Raw genomic sequence first — 24,882 nt, 5'->3', positions numbered from 1 at the left:
ATGAGCCCTAGAGAAAGAAGCGTTTTCTTGTGAAAATGATTGTTGACCAATAAAGAGGGGTACTGCAATAAATTTTTAATACGAGGTGCATACTAACAGTAGAAAAGACAACTTTGGATAAACAGAATATTTTATAAATCGTTTTTTCAGCTGATAAGATATTATAGAGAGTTATAATAGAATCAATAGTTGTTTCACTGAATACCAATTATGCCAGACTACAACATTTGAGATAGGGCAGTCACATGACATTCTGCATTCAATTTTCATTAAAGACAATTACTATAAAGACATACCATTGTGCAGTGATTTATTAGAGCAATTTTTGTCCAGTACGTTACATACGTTAGGGAAGAAAAGCCAATATGCTGCCTGCCTGATAATTCTACTTGTAGATATTAATCTTTTAGGAAATCAAAATGGACTGCAGAAGACTGTTGCTATCTGTTTGCAGTATGAATCAAACACACAGATATCCAGCCTGTGCTAAACCAACTACTGGTGGTCCAACCTCAACTTCTCCACAGCACCAGCTGGACAGCCTCGGACATGAGTCATTTAAAAGTAAGAACATGAATGCAATTCAATATTTTGCAGAAGGATCAAATACATGTTTAAAGAGGAACCATGTCTATCATACATAATGTTTTTCACAAATAGGCTTTAATATATTTTGAGATATAAATGGTTTAAGAACGCTTCCTCAACTAAACATTTTTCCCCTACTTTCAGAGATGCAAAATACAGTCAGGAACAGTTATAGGGTTATCATTAGATCTAGATTATTAGCTCACCATGTTACACCATAACCTTACATTAGTTATTGAAATAAATGCTCTGACATGTGGTGTCATTGTGCACTGTTTGAAGTGAAAACATATGGGATCATGTAAAAAAAGGCACACTGTTTGCCCAGCTTCAATAGCCCAGAGCAACCTATCAGGTGGTATGATCACTTGTGTAAAAGCAAACATCTTATTGGTTGCTATGGGTTACTGCACCTGAGCAAATTAAGTTAGTTTTTCCCTGAGGAAGATGAAGATGATGTGATCGAAACATTTTAATTTCTTTTGCTTGTCTATTAAAATCATTTACTTTAACTGAGCCTGTTGAATGCAGTATTTTTTTTGTTAGAATCAGGCCAACCCTATGAAAGCATATTGTCAAGATGATCTGTGTAGAAAACAAACTTACTATTTCTAGAATAATGCCTATCCTTAAGCTCATTGCAGAAATGTATTAGGCAGGCCAACATATAATATGCACAGTACCTGATCTGTCCTCATATCCCAGGCTCTCAGCGCAGGAGAGAATCCGCCACATACAAAAAGATTAGGATCATTTGGGTGAAACCGAACTAGGCCAATCTTAAATTCATTTCTTGCACTAAACAGCGCTTTCCCTAAAAGAAATAGAGATTTAATAATTAGTCAAAAAAAAGGGATATCAAGCAGATGTTTTGAATAAAACCCTTTTCAAATTGTTTTATTGTTTCAGCAGGACAAACATAAATGTCGGCTAGCTGTTTTGTGCTCCAGCACATAATTATGAGCAAATTGCATTCGGTATATCTTTTAACTCAAACTCTCACTGTGTAGTTGGACTCATTTAATTTCCCTAAGGAGAGGAATACCAACATATTATAAGAGGGCAAAGCAGTTGCTATGGTTACACTGGTTGAGATATAATTATGTATAGAAATATTAGCACGAGTCACTAGTTACATACAAAAAGTTGATTAACAAAAACCTTTTGTAAATTGCTTGACAATGTCAGACAATTGAATAGTTCTAACTCCAGAGCAATTTTAAAGGTTTTACATGGTAATTATAACATGCATGCACAGAGATATATTCTAGATATTCTATACTATAGATATTCTGTTGTTACCATTCCCTCCCCTTAAACAAGATTTGAACTGCTTCTCATACACCAAGTTTCAACTTTAAAATACTTATATACTGTGTCTAAGGCTCTTTTTACTCATAGTTGAAAAGATATATCTCTAGTAGCAACTATGGCTGGCAGAATCAACTCTCTTTATCAATATCTTCTCTTCCCTTGAATTAAGCATGTCACGGCACAAGAATGTCTGCCTAGTACAGGTAGTTAAAATTAGTAGGGTTCCACAAGGTTCTGTATTGGGTCCACTTCTATTTAATTTGTTCATGAATGATTTAGACGAGGGTATTGTAAGTCACGTATTAGTGTTTGCAGATTAGAAACTTTGCAGCCCAATTAATTTCATCCTAGATGTGGCATTCTTGCAGCAGGATCTTGACAACCTGGCACTCTGGGAGGCTAAGTGGTAGATGAAATTCAATGTTGATAAATGTAAGGTTTTGCGACTGGGTTGTAAAAATACACAAACCACTAACACCCTTAATGGGGCTGCACTAGGCAAATTCATAATGGAAACAGGCCTGGATTTGTAGCAAGGTACAGTAATTAGCTGGCTTTAAGAAGTGGTAAGATGACTCTTTAGCAAGGAATAAAATACATTATTATTGAAAAAAGTTCTTGGTTCCAGGCAGATTCAGGAATTGGTCCAATTGCCATGTTTTCCCCCTTCTGAGGCAAAATCCGGAGGCTTCAAATTGTGTTTTTTGCCTTCCTCTAGCAGCTAAGCAGGTTTATATTAACATAAAAAATTGTAATCGATGGACGTGTCTGTTTTATTAACCTATGTTACACCAAAAGAGCCAACTACAAGAGTGAATATAGATGTTAAATGGTAAGTAAATGCACACTTTCTGCAGAGCAGTGTAGAGCTTGTTTTTGTTATTGTATATTTCTAGCTTAATTAACTTATTACATTGAGTGTATTGTAGGACTGGCCATACCAGTTGTGACTTTTGATGTAGTTGGCCATCTTAAACATATTGCAATATATGGACAAACAATCCCTCTTTTGTTTAAAGGGTATGGCATTTTTTAGTAGCTCAAGGCACAAACTGGCTCAATATCCTTAATAGATTTATAGTGGGTTGAGTGCAGAGGACTTCTTGTATTTGTCATAAGAATTTAGTGGCCACAGCCTCAATGCACCCTGCTTAATTTGTTAAAAAAACAAGTGGTGAGTACAACTTTCCCTATTTGTTATAGTTTATACAGGAGTAGTGGCCAGCTCCCTGTTGCAGCTTCCACCCTTTCCAGCTATAGTCAGGTGATCCCAGTGGTGGCCAATAAAAGAGCAACCATGTTTGGAAGTTTCAACTTTGAAAGCAGCAAGTAAGTTGCAGGTAAGACTTAGCCACTGTGTAAAATGTGTAAAATGTATAATGAAATAACTGAATTCTTAAGGAATCAGATGAAAGTTGAATGTTGGACTGGTCATACCAGGGGTGACTTTGACGTTGTTGGTCAGCTTAAATATAGTGCAATATATGGACAAACAATCCCTGTTTTGTTTAAAGGGTAAGGCATTTTTTAATAGCTCGAGGTTGAGAATGGAAAAATGGGTTGAGTGCAGAGGAACTCTTGTATTTGTCTACATTGCATTACCCATGGAATAATAAGCAGGAGAATATTTCAGTTATGACCATGCCATAACATCAAGTACCCGCACTTAAAGTACTCTATGTTTAAATAGGCAAAACTGACCTGTGTCCTAAAGTAGACAATAGAAAGAGTGCAACATTTCAGGACTTGTGGCAGCAGGCTAAGCACATCTTGGAAAGAATCCTATTTGAAAGATTTAATGTGTAGTAGGGGAGATAGTGAAATAATATAATTAATATAGTAAGTGTGTCTAGAAAGTGTTCTTTTAGTTGTAGCTTGAGTAAAACTCCCAGCCCATTATAGCAACTGAATGATGTTTAACAACAGTTAAAAGCAAAGTCCTTTCCTTGGCCACCTCTACTAAAAATAGCGTTCATGTTTTCCCCCATTATACATAAACACAGTAATATGGTATTAAGCATTTGTGACATAATTATCCAAACTAACCCGACATTGCCATTCAATAAAACAAGACACCGGAACAGAAAAGGTAATGGTGTGTGTAAAATTAGATATAATCAAATCTGACCACAGCAAGCAAGATTTAGGTCTGGAAAGAAAAAGAAAAGAATCTGTGAACAATTTGAGGTTTAAGGTCTAAATTTGCACAGTATGAATTTTAAATCACCTAGGGACATAAAAACATAATGTTATACTAAAAAGTAAAGCCTTTTCCCGTACATGAAACTCATTGGTGACAATATACAGTAGTTGTAGAATATATTAGGGTAGATATTCACTAAAGCAGAGTCAATTGCTTAGTAAAGATTGCAGTTTACAGGCCGAGCCGAGGTAGATTGCGATTTATAAATGTCTGCTCTATCTTTATAATAGGAGTTTGTCGATTGAACCCGACGAAGAACACTTTGGTGAAAAGGGTACCGTTTGCACTTTGATAAATTACCGGATTGTCGCTGGCAAAACGGTGCAAAACTTCTTTAGTGCTGAGCTTTTTCACAAGCGACTTGTCCTCTTCGCCTTTTAGTAAATTGGCATATTCGTTGGGAATTGTCATTTTTACAAATTTCCGCCAAAATAAAACAATATGCCCTTTAGTAGATGTGCCCCCTTATCTGCAGTAGAGAAAATGTGCAGGCTTCACAGAGGATGAAGATGACTTAATATTTCATTAACTGAACCTCTGGTGTCTACTACTTTCTCCATGCTTATTTTCAATTTCTTATCTTAACAGGCACATTAGGACACAGTAAATATCCTGCTCACATCTGTTAAGACAACAGTTGGCTTGTTTCACCTAGAGATTGCTCCCACAAGATATTTAAGATCTCTGAATAGGCAGTAGTAAAGCAACTGTGACTAACTGCTCTTCTCCTGCTGTTCTCCAAATAGTTGTGGATTTAAAGTAATAAATAAGAGGTGACAGCACAAGCACAGAGACTATAGAGGTCTCTGCATTCTAAAACTAAGTTCACAAAAACCAATTCAAAGCCATTGGTTTCTGTGTCCTTAATTAATTATGGCAACAGAACAGCATTATGTAATAAATAGTCTAAAGTTTGATAATTGTCTAGTAACTGATCAGTAGTTAGGATTTATTGGTCAGCTGATTAAAAACAATCATCTAATTCAGGGCTGTCCAACTGGCGGCCCGCTTGATGTGGCCCTCCTCATGAAAGTCTGCCTGCTGTGTCTGTTTACCATATGGAGATTAATTGGCCCCTGCATTGTCTAAACCTCAAATTCAGACTATAACCCCCTGTATTGTTCACACCTGTTACACCTCTATTGTTCACTCCCCTAAAGGCCTGTACTGTTCACACCTGAGACCCAGACTGTAACTGCCCACATTGTTCTCCTGTTCAAACTTTATTCAAAATGCTAATGGAGCACCAGCACAGTGTCACTGTATGTAGTACATATTAGACTGGTCCTGATTCCTGTCTCCTGCTCTGTTCTGCCTTCCATATGCTCCCTGTGTGTGTCATACTTTGGTATTTGTTCTGGGGGTTTGTTAGCAATTGAAAATTATTGTTAGTGGCCCTAAGGTGTTTAATCATATGCTGGGGTACTGTATTAAACACAGGGGAGGAGGAGGCATATGGATTTATATGTATGTCTTAATATGACTTAGCTTTTTTCACATATGAGTGACATCCTTGCCAGGGCAGGCACAAGGTAGTTTGGCACCCTAGGCAAGAGCTTCACTCAGTGCCCCCCTGTCCTGCATTAACATTTACCTCTTTACCATGATGGTTTTTAAATAAAGAGAGCAAGAAAGTGTACAACACTTTTTCATTTATATTACTGCCCCCTGTACCTGTGCAAGCAAGCTCAGCAGCCATCCATCATACAGCCCTCCTGCAGCCATCATATTGCCCCCAATCTTTACCGGAGTCAGCAGCAGCTAAAAATAAATCTGATCACATCATATTGTCCCCAAGTATTTATGTACCTGTGCCAGCGCCCAGCCCAGCAGTAACACAAACATATGGCCCCCAAATCTGTACCTGGCTATGCCAGCAGGAAGCTTTACACATAACAGTAATAGAAAGAATGTCTTCAGTTCAGTGCAACTGTGCAAGGCTGAGAGCAGTGAGAGCCACACCAAGCAGGCCACCAGCTCTCTGCCTCTCTCTGCCACCCGACCACATCAGGGACGTCATTGACGCGTATACGCATGTTGCGCTGCACCGCACAGAAGGAGCTATTACTTGCCGGCAAGAGGGAGAAGGGGAAGGAGATGGATTCCACCCAACTGGGTGACCATGATTACTGAAACAAATTATTAAATAAATGCTTGAAAAAAGTGCGCCCCTCAATGATGGCGCCCTAGACAGCCGCCTACTCTGCTTACCCATAGTTTCGGCCGTGATCCCTGCAGTGAGCACCAACCATTTGGTTTTTTGGTGTGCTATTAATGTGGACATGGTCTTGCGGTAACATGGGTGTGGTTTAAAGTGGGTGTGGTCTAAAAACAGGGAGTGGCTAACACTGGCTTCCGTTTTCGGCCCTCCACAATGTAGATTGGAAAAATTCCGGCCCTCGATACCATAGAAGTTGGACAGCACAGATCTAATTGATTGCTATGGGTTAAGATATTTTTTATAACATTACACTACTGAAAATTAGTTTAGGTAGCGATTACAGTTCACATAAAATCATACCCATATGAAACATTTTCAGCAAAGAAAATAAGCATAACATTTAAAAAAACAAACATTGAAACAAACATAGAATTGGTCAGAGTGCCCTTATGATCGGACTGATAGGACTAATCGGATAAGTGTCAAGAGATGCTTTTGAGAAACCGCATTCGCCATTTTGCTCAGGCTTTCCTGGGCTGACTAGCAAAGAGCACTAATATCATGAAAACTAAAAAATGTAACCTGCAAAAGTGCTCATAAGAGCACTCTTGGCAATTCTACTTACTGTAAGTTTAAATTCTGCATATATGCTCCCTTTAAAAAAAAATAAAAATAATAAATAAATAATAAAAAAAGATAATGGTTGTACTACTATACCAATTAATACCGGTAAGCTTACCTGTCAAGATTTGAAAATCAACTTCTATCTACACAATGGGCCCAATGTTGTTGGGCCCTGCTGCCACCTGCCTGCAAGGCAGGCGGTGGTGGCTGGGTGGTGGGCGATTGAGTCTGGTACCCGGTGGGCACAAGTAGGCCAGTTCGACTTCAACAAGCTTTGGCAGCTTACAAGTAGTATGATAAAGGAAACATAATGTGCCATATACGATATGCTATGATGGCCAAAACTATGCAGTTGTTTTATAAACCAAAAACTGGCACTATAAATTAAGGACAGGTGGAAGCTGAGCACAAACTACACACACCAAGGACTGTATTTTTGTATCTTGCTAAAATTATCAAGCCAAAATGAATCATAAAACATTACAAATAAAATGAAAGGCAAGGACATTTAACAATAGTAAAAGGTCAGCAGGAATAAGCTGTTTCACAGCACATACCACCAAACCCCTGGAGTAACACAACAAGGGGAGGAATGGGCTGAGACCCAACTTACGTGCCATTGATGCTGCAGTGTAATCTTTAGCATGACATTTGTGAGCTTTTCTTATTGCAAAATTTGCAAAATTGCCAACATGAGCAGTTTCAAGCCCATTAATATTGCTAGTCAGTTTATAATGTCCCCAATACTCGCCTGTTTCAACATCTGTCAAATACAGCATGGAGTCAAATCCACCACTCAGAATTTTTTGGCCACACGCAGACCACTGTGCATCACGAACTGCCCCACTGTGGTGTGAGAAAGTTTTTAAACACTTTCCTGAATCAACACCATTCCAGATCTGAAATACATGAATCAAGTAGATACATAAGACAATATTAGAAATGCATTGAATGTAAATCAAGGACAAAATATCAGAACACAAACCTGCCCCTGCTTGCCAATAAAACTGCTGTGTATAGTGGACAAAAACCTTACACTAATATTCTCTTGGTATATGTGCACAATGTTTTATCAAGTTCAGATTCTCCTAGCCTGAATCTCTGAGACAAGCATCTGGCAACAGCAGCAAAAATGGGTTTCTGTCTGGCACAGACCAGTACTTAGATTATCTGCAGTAAAAGAGAACTACGACAAGGTGTCAATTGGACTGTTATTTAAAGAGCATAGAAGACACTTTATCAGTCATTTAGCTATTGTTCCAAGGAATATCTAATGGGGGGGGGGGTCTGAAAATGTTCATCCCAAATCCCACCCTTGCTACGCTTCAAACTGGGCTTGCTGAGTATTTAGGAGAAAGATTAGGCATTTACACCAATTCTTACCATAACTGGCCTTCAAGCTGAGCACCCTCAACCACTACTTCTGATTCCAGGGGGGGAGCCCCAGTTTGAGAACTACCACTGCTTTAAAGCATCTGCTATATTGTAAGCATTTTCTAAAGGGAAGAGCTCTATGCTAAGTAGGTATTATTTAATGATAGATTTATTTAACAGTGGTAGAATATGATCATTGTTTGTACCACATCTATAAATTAAAAGCAACCAATCAATTGTTGGCTGTTGTTATGATCAGTAAATTCTACAGCTGTAGAGAAATATGGAACGCATGGAGTTTTCTTATGCCTGTGTAGTTGAAGAACAAGGAACACAGAGGAAACAATAGTATTTTGTACCCACATGACTTTAAAGACACTGGGGCTCATTTATCAACACCGAGCAAATTTGCCCATGGGCATTCACCTACAGCAACCAGTGATTCGCTTTTTAAAGCCATGGGTTACTGTCCATGGGCAAATTTGCCCAGTGTTGATAAATGACCCCCATTGACTGTGATTTGAAATCTGGGGTCCCATCCTGGACCCAATCCCTGCCTGCCCTCCACCATTGCTCCCTTCATTTGATTGCAGCAAAAGTATAAAGTGGGGGAGGGCTGGCGGTGGGTGAGCCAGCGGCCAGCCCCAGAGGTGGGTGTGGGGCCCCTGGGACCTCATACACCTCAGTCTGACCCTGTTTTACCATGTTGGATCTAAGTATTTTTAACCGGGGAAAGTGTAAATCTATTATTAACTGATATGATTTTAAAATAATAGCCAATATAATGATAGTGAACATGTTAGGAGAAATTCTGACGATCTCTGAATAAGTAATTAATGAGCCTGAATAAAAAAAGAAAAATAAATACAAAGACACAGAAAATGCACTACATGTACAGCATATAACTTTAGCCTATACAATGATACTATGCTGTGTTACCAAGCATGTATGATGAGTAATTCAGAACTTGTTTAGACCTCCTTGAAAAGAAACAACACATGGCATCTTAATAGTGCCATTAAAATATTTTACTTACAGTCAACACAAAAAGAGAGGGAATACTGAATAATCTGTGGAGGAAAACACTAATTGTTCAACAGCTCTGTACAGCTGAGTGACAACAGAGATGTGGCAGTTGTCAACAAAGCAGAAAAGACCACAACAAGTGAATAAATAGGGCACTACTTGTGAGAGTTTAAAGTCTCATTAATATTTAACTGAATATAAACTTCGGTTCCTCATGCCACTCCAAGGATAGATGGGGATGGTGGTTACTTAGGCATGAACAGAACATTAAGATGTTCTTGCATGAAATAAATAATTTAAAAGCTCATTTTGCTTCTTCAATTGGTTAAAGAACAAAATGTATTTGCAGACAATAGAAATGCCTTACAAATTTAAAGGAAATTATAAGGAAGCTGCTTTCATCAAATGCTTGGAGAATAACAATGAGGTTTTACAGACTTCTTGAATAAGTTATAAGAAAGCGATACCCTTTAATAGAAAAATCAATGTTAGGAAGGCTTTAAAAATTAAAAAAAATACACCTCCTTATATAAATACCAGCGATTATCAATAATATACTTGAATTAATATTTGTAGTCCAACAGAGAGCTGATATAGAACACCAACATAGGGGCAAATTCACAAAGCGCCGAAAAATTCGATAGCAACGGCTTCGCCGGACTTCACCAGGGCTGCTCAAATTCACGAAGATCCGAAGTTGAGCACAGGTTACCGAACGCTTGCGAAGTTGCACGTGCGATAATACAATAAGCAGCCCGAAATTACACTAGCGATGCCTAGTTAGCATACGGCGTGCAGTTAAAGTAGAAAGGACGTATATGCTGCAGCAACTACATTACACTACACAAGGCCAGGGAAACTTAATGAAATTAAATAGAGGTCTTATATTGCCCTACACATGTGCCCACTGTAAAGTTTAGATGTCAAATGTAAGGGGGAAGGAGGGTACACCAAAAAACATTTTCAATCTTTTTCAGCCTATCACCCAGTAAAATATGCAATGTTCATTAAGTCAGTCATCTGACATATTAGATTTGGGACCACCAGGCAGATGTGCTCGACAGATGGGTTGACCATGTTCTTTGTACAATCCCTAGGATGACATGTGTGAATTGCAAATGGACTCCTCTGTCGAGCAGTGCCCATCAAATACAGGTATGGGACCTGTTATCCAGAATGCTCGGGACCTGGGGGTTTCCAGATAACAGATCTTTCCGTCATTTGGATCTTCATACCTCAAGTCTGCTAGAAAATCATGTAAACATTAAATAAATCCAATAAGCTGGTTTTGCTTCCAAGAAGGATTTATTATATTTTGATCAAGTACAAGGTAATGTAAGGGGGAAGGAGGGTACCCCAAAAAACATTTTCGATCTTTTTCAGCCTATCACCCAGTAAAAAACGCCAGCGTTTTTTGGGACTTAGAAGATCCTCCTATCTACTCTATTGCACTTCGTCTGGGCTGAGCTGTTGAAGTCAAGTCTGGCACAAGAGGTAAAGTTCAGTAAAATCTGCAAGTTAGTGAATTAGCGTAGTTACGTCCCTTCGCCAGAGAGCAACTTCGCCTGGCGTTAGGGTGCGAAGTAGCGCTAGAGTATGTCTTCTTCGCTAGTGAATTTATGCCAACACCTGTTAGTAAATCGCAGAAGTGCCAAAATGACGCCACACTGGCAAATTTTCGCTAGCGTTAGCCACTTGCCCTTTAGTAAATTTCCCCCATAGGGTAAATGTTGCCTCCAAAGGAAAATAGATTAAAACACATATACCCCCATTAGAAATACAACTATATTAACAATCCACCCTCAACTCTGTCACCAGTCTTCCTGCATTGCCATGGCCCTCCTCTTTTTCTCCAGGATATGATCTTACAATTATTTAATGTTTGTGTATAACATACAGTTTTTGCAAAAAAATGTGCTTGTTTTCCTCCAGGATATGATTTTCCAATTATTTAATGTGTTTTTGCAGATGGCAAAAAATGTTGCTCAGTGATCGATCGGCCCTACTTGTGCTTTATATTGCCACAGACTGTTCCCCAAATATGTTTGACAAATTATTATTTAGAAACAATAAAATATGTCAAATATCCTGCAACTCTGGACTGAATCTGTTTCTTCAAGTACTACCATCATAATCTGGGCAACTGTTTTTCAGAGATGTAATGTATTTGAGGAAGGGATAAGTCCTAATAGAAAACTTTCCTTCCACAATGGACAAATCATTGAGGGAATTCTCTAAATAAGAATACAAAGAAAATAAAAATTGCTGTTGATCGCATGAAGTTAGGGTGGAATATTCTACAAAGGTCGAATTTTAGAGTAATGTGAATTTTTTAAACTCCAATAAATATGATTTTATTCAGAATTCAAATGGTATGTTATTTATGAAAAAATTAGAACATCTAAAATTCCATCGAACAGTCCCAACACAAAAACTCTTATCAAATCTGAATTGAGTTTTTCTCTGAAAAAAACCTTGCGCTACATATATTTTGATGCGGGACATTTTTTTTTATCCTTTTGTGGAGTCTATGAGGCATCATTTTTGCAACGAAAACTGGCAAAAATATGGCTCATCACTGCTATTAATATCTTCATAGAGGGATCTTTGCCACTGTCTTCTACATTAAATTGGCAGGTTTTAGGTGGAGAATAGTCTAATTCGAATTTTCTAATGGTCTGACTTTAATAATTCTTACAATTCGGGTTGGGGAATTTATAACTCGAAGTTGTGAGTTTTTATCAAAAATCCCAACTCAAAAATTAATAATATCTAAGAGGCCTTATGGACAAAAATAGCTATTTTAAGTGTAAAGGATCTAAAGAAAGACATGTAGCATTAGCAGAATGTACAGTGGCTGGGATCAAGAGACTGGGAGCATGGATATTTGGGCAGTGAGAACAGGGGCTTAGACTCAAGCTATGCACTGGGTCACAATATTGATGCAAGTATATTGTCTTTCCATTGCGCTGGCTGCCGAGGAAATAAATGTAAAACAAGGCAAATTGATACATCTGTTTACAATGTATCAGGATTCCACTGCAAGTAATTACTTGCCTATGTGTTGCCTGCTTATGAGAGTTATTTGTTTTAATCCAATCCCGTAGGTAGAATTAGGATATCAGCCTACTACAGAGATAAATCATTTAATGATTTATGAATCCTCCCTGGCACAAAAGAGATAAAGAAAAATGAAAAACAGTCCTATGGGTTAGATAATTCATTTTATGTTCAATAAAGGCTTTTCTTTCCTTAGCCCTCTTTTCCCATTGCTAGAGTGAGATAGGCTATAAATAGCAGCCATGTTAGTTTGCCCATGTCTGTAAATGGAAGCTGTTCTGTTTAAATTACCTCAATTTGTTTTATTTTGTTATTTCAGTAAGAGCTTTAGCCGGTATGTATAATATAGGTGGCAGAGCAGTGTAGTATTCAGCTTTCTAAAATATGGTTTGCCTGTATGTGGTTCAATATTCTATTGGATTCGTGACACTGCTCCTATAGTGTTTAAGAACTGTGAAGTCAATGTTTATATCAGATTAGGCAGAGTGTATACTGCAGATGATCCTAGCATTTGTTCTAGGCAGACTCATAGTACATAGTTGCTGCAATGTTCATTAAGTCAGTCATCTGACATATTAGATTTGGGACCACCAGGCAGATGTACTCGACAGATGGGTTGACCGTGTTCTTTGTACAATCCCTAGGATGACATGTGTGAATTGCAAATGGACTCCTCTGTCGAGCAGTGCCCATCAAATACAGGTATGGGACCTGTTATCCAGAATGCTTGGGACCTGGGGGTTTCCACATAACAGATCTTTCCGTCATTTGGATCTTCATAACTCAAGTCTGCTAGAAAATCATGTAAACATTAAATAAATCCAATAAGCTGGTTTTGCTTCCAATAAGGATTTATTATATTTTAGTTGGGATCAAGTACAAGGTACTGTTTTATTGTTACAGAAAAAAAGGAATTTTTTTTTTATAGAGTTGGATTATTTGGATATAATGGAGTTTATGGGAGACAGCCTTTCCGTAATTCTGAACTTACTGGATAATGGGTTTCTGGATAACGGATCCCATACCTATATAGTATCAGCAGCGCAGAAATTTCAGAGCTGAGTTTCAAGAAAGGTACAAATGTTTTAAAAAGCTATACATTGCAAAAATGTGGCGCATATAAAGCACTGTTGCAAAGATGCCACTTCTAGAAAGGTAAAAATAAAATTTATGTTTCTGTTAGATCTTTAGAAGATTCTTTACTCTGATTCTCTTATTCCACACACAGTTGAGGAGCTGGAAGGGGCAGAGCTAAATCCGGATTGCTGCTAGAATAGGCATTGGGATGGACCATTATTTGAAGGAGTGCTGACCATAAAATGTAAGCCATTTAGAAGCTTATTGCTGGTTCTTAAAGGAAAACGATACCCCTAAAATGAATACTTAAGCAACAGATAGTTTATATCATTAAGTGGCATATTAAAGAATCTTAACAAACTGGAATATATATTTAAGTAAATCTTGACCTTTTACATCTCTTGCCTTGAACCCCCATTTTGTGATGCCTCAGAGATCACCTGACCAGAAATACTGCAGCGCTAACTGTAACAGGAAGAAGTGTTGAAGCAAAAGATACAACTCTGTCTGTTAATTGGCTCGTGTGACCTAAGAAGTATAGTTTGTTGGTATGTTTGTGTGCACAGTGAATCGTACGATCCCAGGGGCGGCCCTTATTTTTTAGTTATGATTACCCAATGGCAAATACTACTAGAAAAGTATATAATTATGAAAATGGTTTATTTACATGAAGCAGGGTTTTACACATGAGCTGTTTTATGCAATATGTTTTTATAGAGACCTACATTGTTTGGGGGGTATAGTTATCCTTTAATGTGTTCATATAAAAAAGAACAAAACAATATATGTATACATATGGCAAGAGAATATCCTTTATTATAAAGTACACGTCCAAGTCCCCTGTCTGTGGACGCCCATGCTTTCTGATAAAGTTTACTTGATTTTAGCCTTTCCATCTCCTTTAAATCTATGCGCCCATTTTTGCACATGCATTAGTAAAAGCCCTGAAGTGTTCCTTTGTTAGTGATTTACACATACATGGGCTATCATTTTTTATTTTCTCTGTCAAGTGGCATAGCGGCCAACTAGAAATGAAGGGCAACCCTAGATAACTACAACATCTGCTGCAATTTCTCACAGTTCACTGCTGAAAGCTGCAAACATAGTTTTATCTTTAAGTATGAGACTCCTATGTGAAGAGCCCAAATTGCATTTCATACGTCTGCATATGTAATTATTACTCTAAATCTGACAACAAGTTTGTTTCCTGCAATGATACTGAAGCACACTTAAAAGTGAATAGAGACATGCTGAACGTGATTAGGTCTCTTTCTATCATGAATCGACATAAACACTATTCAGATTCATTAAGAAATATGAAGTGTTATTACCGATACCATCTCCTGCAAAGTATTTATGCTATAATGTCTCAACCCAAGAGTGATGGCAACATGCCTGATTATGTGCTTGTTGCTAATGTTCTTGAAGTACTTGCATATTTAGAAAATTACAAGCTTGGTATGTGAACAGTAAAACTACATTCAAAAGAAAGAAAAGGGGAAACAGTGCGTGGCTGTGAGTCCTGTTTGATACAGAAAATACTAGGTAAGTGTAGAAGCCATGGAGGAGAGGTGAAAAGATGTTTAAGGCCTAAACAGTTTAAACATTAATTTAGAATTTAAACCTATTAATCTGTTTTAGAACTAAGCATAATTTCACAAATTCTATCTATTTGGCCTATTTAAGGCATAAATCAGACCTGCAGTTCTATAGCGCTGGACAACAACTATTTCTCATTATATGGGAACAGTTCATTTCATTGTACGGTTATTCATCAGGACCTAACACAAATGAATATGTACAGAAGTGGTCATTCAGGACAATGTTGGGTCCTGAAGCCTGCTACCTTCCTTGTGCCTTCTATTCCAAATTAAATGCTGCTGGGCCTATAAACGCAGGGGAGCCCTGCAGCTACTGCCACCTTTGGACCAGTTGACAGCTCCAGGGTTCTCACAGCATCCCATGAGCAGCAGATGTTTCAAAAGAATAAAGAGCTACAGTGGTCTGAGTATTCTTAGATTGTTGGTTGCTCCAGTAATTTAGTAAACTGGACACTGGGAGAGGGTGGGGTTGTCGGGGTGAGGTGATATCTATTGGTATCTCTGCTACAGCTTTCTTCCATGGTGAAAAACCCCAACACTGGAAGCTATAAATGTTTATAACATGACTTTCTTATGTATGTGTAGCATTATATTATGATGCAAACAGTTTTAAAACAAATGAACAAACACAAAAGAATAGGGTGCACATCAAATGCTGACAAGGACATCTACAGGACTTTTTCAGCTCAACTGTATCGGATTCTTGCCAGGAGCTACGCTGGCTGGGCACCCAAGGCAACTGGGTCAGCCAAGTTCCCCACTATGCATAAACAAGCACATGCAGATGTTTGCTTTGACTTTTGGGGGGGGTGGAACTCGCTCGCCCAAGGTCAGTGAGGGGACATTGGCCTGGATTTGAGGTAGGCAACAGAGAGGATATGTGCCTGGTATCCCCGCAAGCTTCATGCCCTAGGCACGTGCCTCCTCTGCCTACCCCTAGTTCTGACCCTGGCAACCACAATAAACCTGGAATTCTGGGGAAAAAAACCACTATATTGTGGGGGGGGAACATGTCAGAAATTTCCACTCTGTGGAGCAAATGTAAATGACCCATATGGTGTGTTACTGAAATACTATATAATATAAATATAATAATTATTATCTGTTTATCTGCATTTGAAGTGCACTACATTAGTCCGTTGGATCAGTAACAAGAAACCATTACCATCAGTTTAGATTTAATAATCTATTTTTCGTAACTGTACAAAATCTTTGTTCCCACCTGATTTGCTTAGGAAAGCAAGGATTTTGATGGGTGATCAGCACAAAGCATTACCATCTCATTCTATGTTCAAAGCAGTCAAACAAATTATACACAATGGACATCGGTATCAGCTTTGATAAATGTATGAATTCATTTAGAGTCAGGAAACTTTTATTCAAGGGGTTGCTCACTTTTTTCAGATCAGATGGTTTCAGATCAGTTCCCTCGGAAACAAAGACTTTTTCCAATCAATTTCTATTTTTTATTTGTGACAATTTTTTCTAAAATTGAAGTGTAAAATGTAATTTTCTTTTTTAAAGCAGCTCTGGAAGGGGGTCACCAACTCTGTAACTGTATTAAACAGATACATTTAGTTCAGGCATGTCCAAAGTGCGGCCCGATCAGATCATTTCACTAATGTGCCCAAATATTCCTGCTACGGCTATGTGATTCCTTGTTTGAATGAGTTAAATGGTGTTAATGGTTCAAAGAATGTTGGGGTAAATGGTCGGCCCCCACACATTTTCACCTCACCAAATCTGGCCCTCTTTGCAAAAAGTTTGGACACCCCTGATTTAGTTGATATATTTGTTTTGTTTGGCCCTGCTAAGCAGAATCCCTGAGTTTCATTAAAGGCAGCTGTTAGAATTGATACTAGGTTTGCCACCTTTTCTGGAAAAAAATACTGGTATATATATATATATATATATATATATATATATATATATATATATATATATATATATATATATATATATATATATATATATATATATATATATATATATATATATATAAAACCAAAGGAATGGTGCACTCCGTAGACAAAATTAATACCTGGGTGCCAACATGGGAAATAAGCAGTGAAAAAGGATTGCGGCACTCACAGGGTTTTAGTGAAAAAACATATATATATATATTTATCTTTTTTTTTTAACATTGACATCAACCATCATTTTTACCGGCCAGACAGGTAAAATACCGGCCACGTAGCAACCCTAATTGATACAATAGTTGCTAATACTCCAGAGACGCTGCTAAGAGATGTATCAAATAAATACAGCAACTAATGTAGCAAATTGTAACAGTCCAGATGTGCACCTGAATTACTGAGCTGCCAGACTCAAACACCAGAGACAATAACATTAAGCTTCAGTTAAACAATGGTAAAAAATAAAAGATGGAAAGAAACTGAAAAAAGTCCTTATTTCTGGAGAACAATCTGAAAACAACTCAACTGAAAAAAAGTGTTTGGAAGGTGAACAACCCCTTTAAATGGTAAAATACTGTAGATCTAGCTGTGGGAATTCCCCAATATAATCAATAGTAAAAAAAAAAAAAAAAAAAAAAAGCTCTAAAACTAAAGATAAAAAACATCCCCTGGACTAATAAGAAGCTGGTATAATGGGTCCAGGTTTAACAAACAACTTTCCAAAAAAAGTTTTATTGCTGTGTAAAATGTAAATAATAAGAGAATGGAATGATTTGCAAACCATTTGAACCCTATACTTAATTAAAACAAAAACAGAATACTGTATCAAATGTTTAAACGGAGAAATGTTATTGTTTTCTGAAAATTATATGCACATTTAGAATTTGATGCCAGCTGCCTGTGGGATCTTTGGGCCCTCATACAGCTCTGCATTAAAAACAGACAGAATTCTGTAGTGAAAATCACTGCATGGGCTCAGGAATACTTCCAAAGACCACTGTCAATTAACACAGGTGGTTGCTGCATCCACAAAGTTAAAAGCTCTACCATGCAAAATATACACATGAACCAAAAACACTGCCGCCTTCTCTGGGACCAATGGTTTATTTAGAGGAAACTATGTTTTACATATGGGATGTTTTATGCAACATATATATTATATATTTATGATAGGTTCTTTATAAATAAAATGCTCAGTTTTAGAACTGCTTGGTTTAAGACAGTGGTGTGGAATCCACAAAGATATGGCAAAAATATGGCAAAAAAAAGCAAAGGTAAAAAGAAATAGAGTAATGGGACCTGTTATGCAGAAAGCTCAGGATCTGGGGTATTCTGGATAAGGGGTCTTTACAAAATTTGGATCTCCATGCCATGTCTTTTGCATTAATTAAACCCAGTAGGATGATTTTGCCTCCAATAAGGATTGATTATATCTTAGTTAGGATCAAGTACAGGGTACAGTTTTATTATTACAGATGAAAAGGAAATAATTTTTAAAACTTTGAATTATTTGATTAAAAAGGAGTCTATGGGAGATGGCCCATAGACTCCACGGACAGGACTCCAAGGACGATTGTGCCGCGATCCGACGTGCTGCACAGAAACGCAGGCGTCACGTCGAATGTGACGGAAATAAGGTAAGTAATGCTATTGTCGGATCGTGTCGCATCTGAAAGTCATCAATGCTGCAACACGATCCGACAATAGAATTACTTACCTTATTTCCGTCGCATTCGACATGATGCCTGCGTTTTTGCGCAGCGCGGCAGATCGCGGCGGAATCGTCCGTGGAGTCCTGCCCTAATTTTGAGCTTTCTGGAAAATGGTACGCAACACACAGATGGGTGCGCAAGATGTTAATTTGACTACAATATAGTACAGTGTGAAAAAGAAGAATGGAATGGAGGGGGCTTAATATGAAATAATGAAAAACCAACATATATTACAGAGGAGGTGGTACTGGAGTAGATTGTTCTGAATATGAAATTTTAGAGAAAAGAGAGATCAAACATTGCTTTTGTGTTGCACCTAGGTAGAGAAAATATCACCCTCCACACATTCTGGCTCCACAGATGTATTGCATTGTACCCCTTATCTGTATTATAAAATTAACAAAATGGTTTTAGAAGAATAAGCACAACTGCATTTTGTAGAATGAACAGTATTTATTGCTGTCTTATGAATGGGCCGCATGACCAGTAGAACTCCCCTCCCTCCTTTACCATATTCATAAATATCAGAACAGATTCTAAATATTTTGCTATGCTACTGGTTATATTAACAGTTGACATCTATATATTTATATATGGACAATCAATCCCTGTTTTGTTTAAAGGGTAAGGCATTTTTCAGTAGCAGTATGCACAAAATGTCTCTGTCTTAAATATATTGATAATGGATTGAGTGCAGAGGACTCTTGTATTTGTCTATATATATATATATATATATATATATATATATATATATATATATATATATATATATATATATTAAAAACAGGATACATTAATGTAAGATATGGGTTAAATTGCCTTCACATAGAAAATTAAATGAGCTGAAAATTCCAGTCTCCCAAGAGATGAAAGCAATAAGTCATTTAAACCAGAGGCTTTGAGATTATAAACAAAGCCTCCAAAGCACTGTTCATATTTTTTTTTTAAAACAAATTTCAAGCTAACCTTATATAACTATTTGACAAAGCATCATCCATACTTCAGAATCTTCATCCTTTTGCTACTGTCAAAATTGCATTAACTTTTTTTTCAATCAAATGTATCTATTGCAGGAAAATAATTAGTTACCTCATTTGATGGGTTCAGCAGGCAATTATGTAAAAGCACTTAAAAATACAATGATTTTGTTAAAGAATAAAAGAAAAGGTGGTAGACATCTGCAGAACAGTTATGGTGTGGCTAGTTCACTGCCAGGAAAAACCATTAAAGTGCATATTTAGCAATAAAGGTACTCTGTTGCAGTTGCCAATAGCAACCACTGAATTTCTGATTTTATTTTCCATTTTCTATCTTTTAGTATACTGATTTAGCACCTATGTTTGTAAATCAGCCCCTAAGTATTACAATCACACTCACTTAAAGAGAGAATCAAATGATGACAGCTGGCCATATATTGTACAGGGATGGGACCTGAAAATCATATAAATATTAAATAAGCCCATTAGGCTGATTTTGCCTGCAATAAGGTTTATGTTATAGTTTGGATCAAGTAGAGGTACTGCTTTATTATTACAGAGAAATGGTTTTTACAAATGTTGAATTATTTGGATAAAAGAGAGTCTATGGGAGCCTTTCCGTAATTCTGAGCTTTCATGATAATGGGTTTCTGGACAATGGATCTCATACCTGTACAATAACAATCGGAACTATTTGTGAATAAGTGCAACCGATTTAAGAGATTAATATAAAATACTAATAGATTTAGTCCAAAAAAATCGCATTCACAGATTCCCTGAAGCAGAAAATTATCGTATTACAAAAAAGTTGATATCACCTGCTAAGTACAGCAGGGCAAGGGCAAGTACAGCGAGCTGATAAATATACAAATGGTGAACTAATGGAACTTATTTTTGGCAATAACAGGCACAAGAAGTGAGGCTGCAAAGGCGAACTAGTATACTTTAGCCAATGTATGGCAGGTTCCCACAGAGTAAGGGTAGAACTCCCCGGGTGATTTCAGTGCGATTGACGTGCTACATAAAATCACAGGCGTCAAGTCGGATGCTACAGAAATAATGTAAGCAACTGGAACGTCGGATGGTGTCGCAGCGTTCGTCCGTCACACCACGACTATTGGATGCAGACGCTGCACACTGAGTCTGCATCAGACAGTCGCGTCGGATGAACAATGCAACTTAATCCGACATTTCCATCTCTTATTTCCGTCGCATCTGACTTGACCCCTGCGTTTTTGCGCCCGTGGAGTTCTACCATAAATGTCAGGGCAGCAAAAGTCTTATAGAAAAGGCAAAGGTTTTCTTCCACAAACAGATCAGAACAACAAAAATAGTTTTCAGTAGCAATAGAAGTTCAGTAACTGCAGACCTCCACATGGGTAACTGTGTGTGTACAGGCTCATAGGTTCTACTGTGTTGGGTTCACAGACCTCTCTGTGTCTCTCTCAGACAGAGCTCTTGCACTCGCGGTGCTTAGATTTCCGAAGTCGCCCGAAGTTTCCTAGTGAGGCAACTTTGGGTGACTTCAGAAATTGAAGCACCGCGAGTGCATTGGTGCTAGCTCCCTTACACATGGCTGTTTTTTCCTGTGCTCCCCTGCATTGTGCTTTCTTCCGTTCAGCCGCAGGGGAGTGCAGGAGTAGACACACTCAATAGTTGTGAAAGGCGCTGTACTCACACAGACGCATGTATGCACCGAACACAGGTGAAATGCAACATGCTGCGCCCCAACCTGCATTTGCCGCTTACATGCCTCTGTGTTGAGTACAGCCTCCTTCACAATAATTAAGTGCTTCTGTGATAACAAATTAATAAATGAATAAATGTAATAACGGGTCTGTAAAATCGTAAAGGATGAATGTAAAGAAGGTGTGTTTTGATCATGAAGCAAGAAGAAAACCACATCACAGGAAGGACTCCTATTACTGTATGAGAGAGGGAGTAGTATGAGACCCTACCCAGAACCAATACCTGGAAAAAAACAAAGAATTAATCAACACATTAATACAACAGGGGTTGGAGAAGTAATTTGGAAATGGTGGTAAAAACAGCAAAAGAAGCAGATTTGAAAAGAAGAAGCCAACTTTGCAATAATTTTCAGAAATTAAAGGAAATGAAATGCAATTGATATAACAGATAATTATAGAAGGTATAAGAGGAAGAAAAACACTGCAATGAGGGTCAATTTACTAGTTTAATAATATACATTGCAATAATAGGACAACTGGATTTTTAACCTGTGCACTTAATCCCAAAATAATTTTACTTAGGTAACAGCCAATTTGTAAGAAGGGATGGTCGATATTTAACCACAATTACAGTATACAATTGCAAATGTAAAGACTGACAGTTACCGACAATCGTAAACTACCATGAGATCACTTGTTCTCCACCATAATTACCATTATTAAAATGGTAATTTGCTGTAATACATTTTGTTTGAGTGTCTGTAGCTGTAATACAATGAAATGAGTTTTGTTGTTCTCTTTCTATTATATTTACATGTATTATAAATACAACAAGAGCAAATATATAAAAAATATATACAGTGGTGTGAAAAACTATTTGCCCCCTTCCTGATTTCTTATTCTTTTGCATGTTTGTCACACAAAATGTTTCTGATCATCAAACACATTTAACTATTAGTCAAAGATAACACAAGTAAACACAAAATGCAGTTTTTAAATGAGGGTTTTTATTATTTAGGGAGAAAAGAAATCCAAACCTGTGTGAAAAAGTAATTGCCCCCTGAACCTAATAACTGGTTGGGCCACCCTTAGCAGCAATAACTGCAATCAAGCGTTTGTGATAACTTGCAACGAGTCTTTTACAGCGCTCTGGAGGAATTTTGGCCCACTCATCTTTGCAGAATTGTTGTAATTCAGCTTTATTTGAGGGTTTTCTAGCATGAACCACCTTTTTAAGGTCATGCCACAACATCTCAATAGGATTCAGGTCAGGACTTTGACTAGGCCACTCCAAAGTCTTCATTTTGTTTTTCTTCAGCCATTCAGAGGTGGATTTGCTGGTGTGTTTTGGGTCATTGTCCTGCTGCAGCACCCAAGATCGCTTCAGCTTGAGTTGACGAACAGATGGCCGGACATTCTCCTTCAGGATTTTTTGGTAGACAGTAGAATTCATGGTTCCATCTATCACAGCAAGTCTTCCAGGTCCTGAAGCAGCAAAACAACCCCAGACCATCACACTACCACCACCATATTTTACTGTTGGTATGATGTTCTTTTTCTGAAATGCTGTGTTACTTTTACGCCAGATGTAACGAGACGCGCACCTTCCAAAAAGTTCAACTTTTGTCTCGTCGGTCCACAAGGTATTTTCCCAAAAGTCTTGGCAATCATTGAGATGTTTGTTAGCAAAATTGAGACGAGCCTTAATGTTCTTTTTGCTTAAAAGTGGTTTGCGCCTTTGCAGGCCGTTTTTGCCCAGTCTCTTTCTTATGGTGGAGTCGTGAACACTGACCTTAATTGAGGCAAGTGAGGCCTGCAGTTCTTTAGATGTTGTCCTGGGGTCTTTTGTGGCCTCTCGGATGAGTTGTCTCTGCGCTCTTGGGGTAATTTTGGTCGCCACTCCTGGGAAGGTTCACCACTGTTCCATGTTTTTGCCATTTGTGGATAATGGCTCTCACTGTGGTTCGCTGGAGTCCCAAAGCTTTAGAAATGGCTTTATAACCTTTGAAATTGAACTCAGGTGTGATAAACCACAGTTAAGTTATTTTTTAACAAGGGGGGCAATCATTTTTTCACACAGGCCCATGTAGATTTGGAGTTTTTTTTCTCCCTTAATAACGTAAACCTTCATTTAAAAACTGCATTTTGTGTTCAATTATGTTATCTTTGACTAAAAGTTAACGGTTTTTGATGAGCAGAAACATTTAAGTGTGACAAACATGCAAAAGAATAAGAAATCAGGAAGGTGGCAAATAGTTTTTCACACCACTGTATATAATGCAGATGTTCTGGACTGATGAAGCAGTTTTCTATTATTAGTTATTCCTAGATCTACAGTGTGCTTTAGTGTGGGATTAACGCTGTCTGTCACCTCATGCAGTGATATAAAATCATTGGTTCTATATTTAATTGCTCTTTCCATGAGTGGGATGTACCTAAGCAGCATGCAGGTTTTCTTAGATCTAGATATAAATTTGCCAAAGACATGTCAGTATGTGGCTTCCTTGGGTTTTGGGAGTAATTATATTTTAGAAGTGTACAGAAGAATGTATCATGCATTCTGCTCCCTAAAAAAAAAAGTATCTGGACCACTGATGAAGAGTAAAAGATAGAAAAAACAGCTGAACCTTTTGTTACAATTATTCAGTTTAGCAAAAGAGTAGTTTGTATTTTTGCACTGTATTTTTGCTCAAATTTTGTAATTTTTCAATCCTTCACCTTCATAAGGACATCTCTGTCTTTATTCTTGCATTGTGACTTGTAACCTACAATGTGAAGTTTGTCTAGTAGAAAAAATTATCTGATAAATGGTTTTTAGGTTGCGAAAAAACCTGGTGGGGCCCCCGCCGGCCCAGACCTAACCAGACCTGCTCCCTCGATTGGCCGATCAGCTGTTGCGGGGGTCTTTCACGCAAGGCCACTTAATACGATATAAATGGTCTGTTGGTTAAGCATTCATTCTGTTGGTATAGTAGGTCTTTCCAAAAATATATTGAATAACACAGGTCATATGTAAAACCCTGCTGGTGGTTCAAGGCAAGAGATGTAACACGGCAATATGTTTCTTTACTCTGTGCAATGCTCCATATTTTCTATCACATTACAATTGTTCCACGTTACTTTATGTCTTTCTCAATTCTCATTTCCCATGTGTCTTTCTCAATTCAACGTTTCCTTTTTGATTTCTTTCCTGATCTATACTCTTCCTTTATCTATCATCTTTCCTTCTCTATTTGTTTTTCCCTTTTCACCCCCTTCTGATTTGCTTCCACCCCTTCTCCCTTTTTATGCTTTTCCTTTTTCTCAATTTCCCTCTCTCCATATCTTTTCTTTCTTGCTTCCTGATCTATACTCTTCCTTCATCTACCATCTGTCCTTCTCAGTTTGTTTTTCCCTTTTCACCCCCTTCTGATTTGCTTCCATCCCCCCCCTCTCCCTTTTTATGCTTTTCCATTTTCTCAATTTCCATCTCCCCATACCTTTTCTTTCATGCTTCTCTTGTGCACTTCTCTCCATTACTGTTCTATATTCACTTTCTGCTCTGCCTATGCCCTTTATTAC

At 37.8% G+C, this 24,882-nt stretch overlaps 1 protein-coding gene across 3 annotated transcripts in view; it reads right to left on the bottom strand.

Moving 5' to 3' along the window:
• Positions 1 to 24,882, bottom strand: part of wdr25.L (WD repeat domain 25 L homeolog) — a 109,680-nt gene that overhangs the window by 21,816 nt on the left and 62,982 nt on the right. For all 3 annotated transcript variants that reach the window (XM_041573069.1, XM_041573070.1, XM_018230558.2), the window contains 2 exons: positions 7,642 to 7,789; positions 1,272 to 1,402 (listed from right to left, as the gene is read on the bottom strand). In XM_041573069.1, coding sequence (XP_041429003.1) covers positions 1,272 to 1,402; positions 7,642 to 7,789 — 279 coding nt within the window. The remainder of the gene's footprint in view (positions 1 to 1,271; positions 1,403 to 7,641; positions 7,790 to 24,882) is intronic.

The sequence above is a fragment of the Xenopus laevis genome, chromosome 8L (genome assembly GCF_017654675.1).
Source record: "Xenopus laevis strain J_2021 chromosome 8L, Xenopus_laevis_v10.1, whole genome shotgun sequence".
In the NCBI taxonomy this organism is placed as follows: Eukaryota; Metazoa; Chordata; class Amphibia; order Anura; family Pipidae; genus Xenopus; species Xenopus laevis.
The sequence above is the reverse complement of the archived record's forward strand: the minus strand, read 5'-3'. Positions and strand labels throughout refer to the sequence as shown.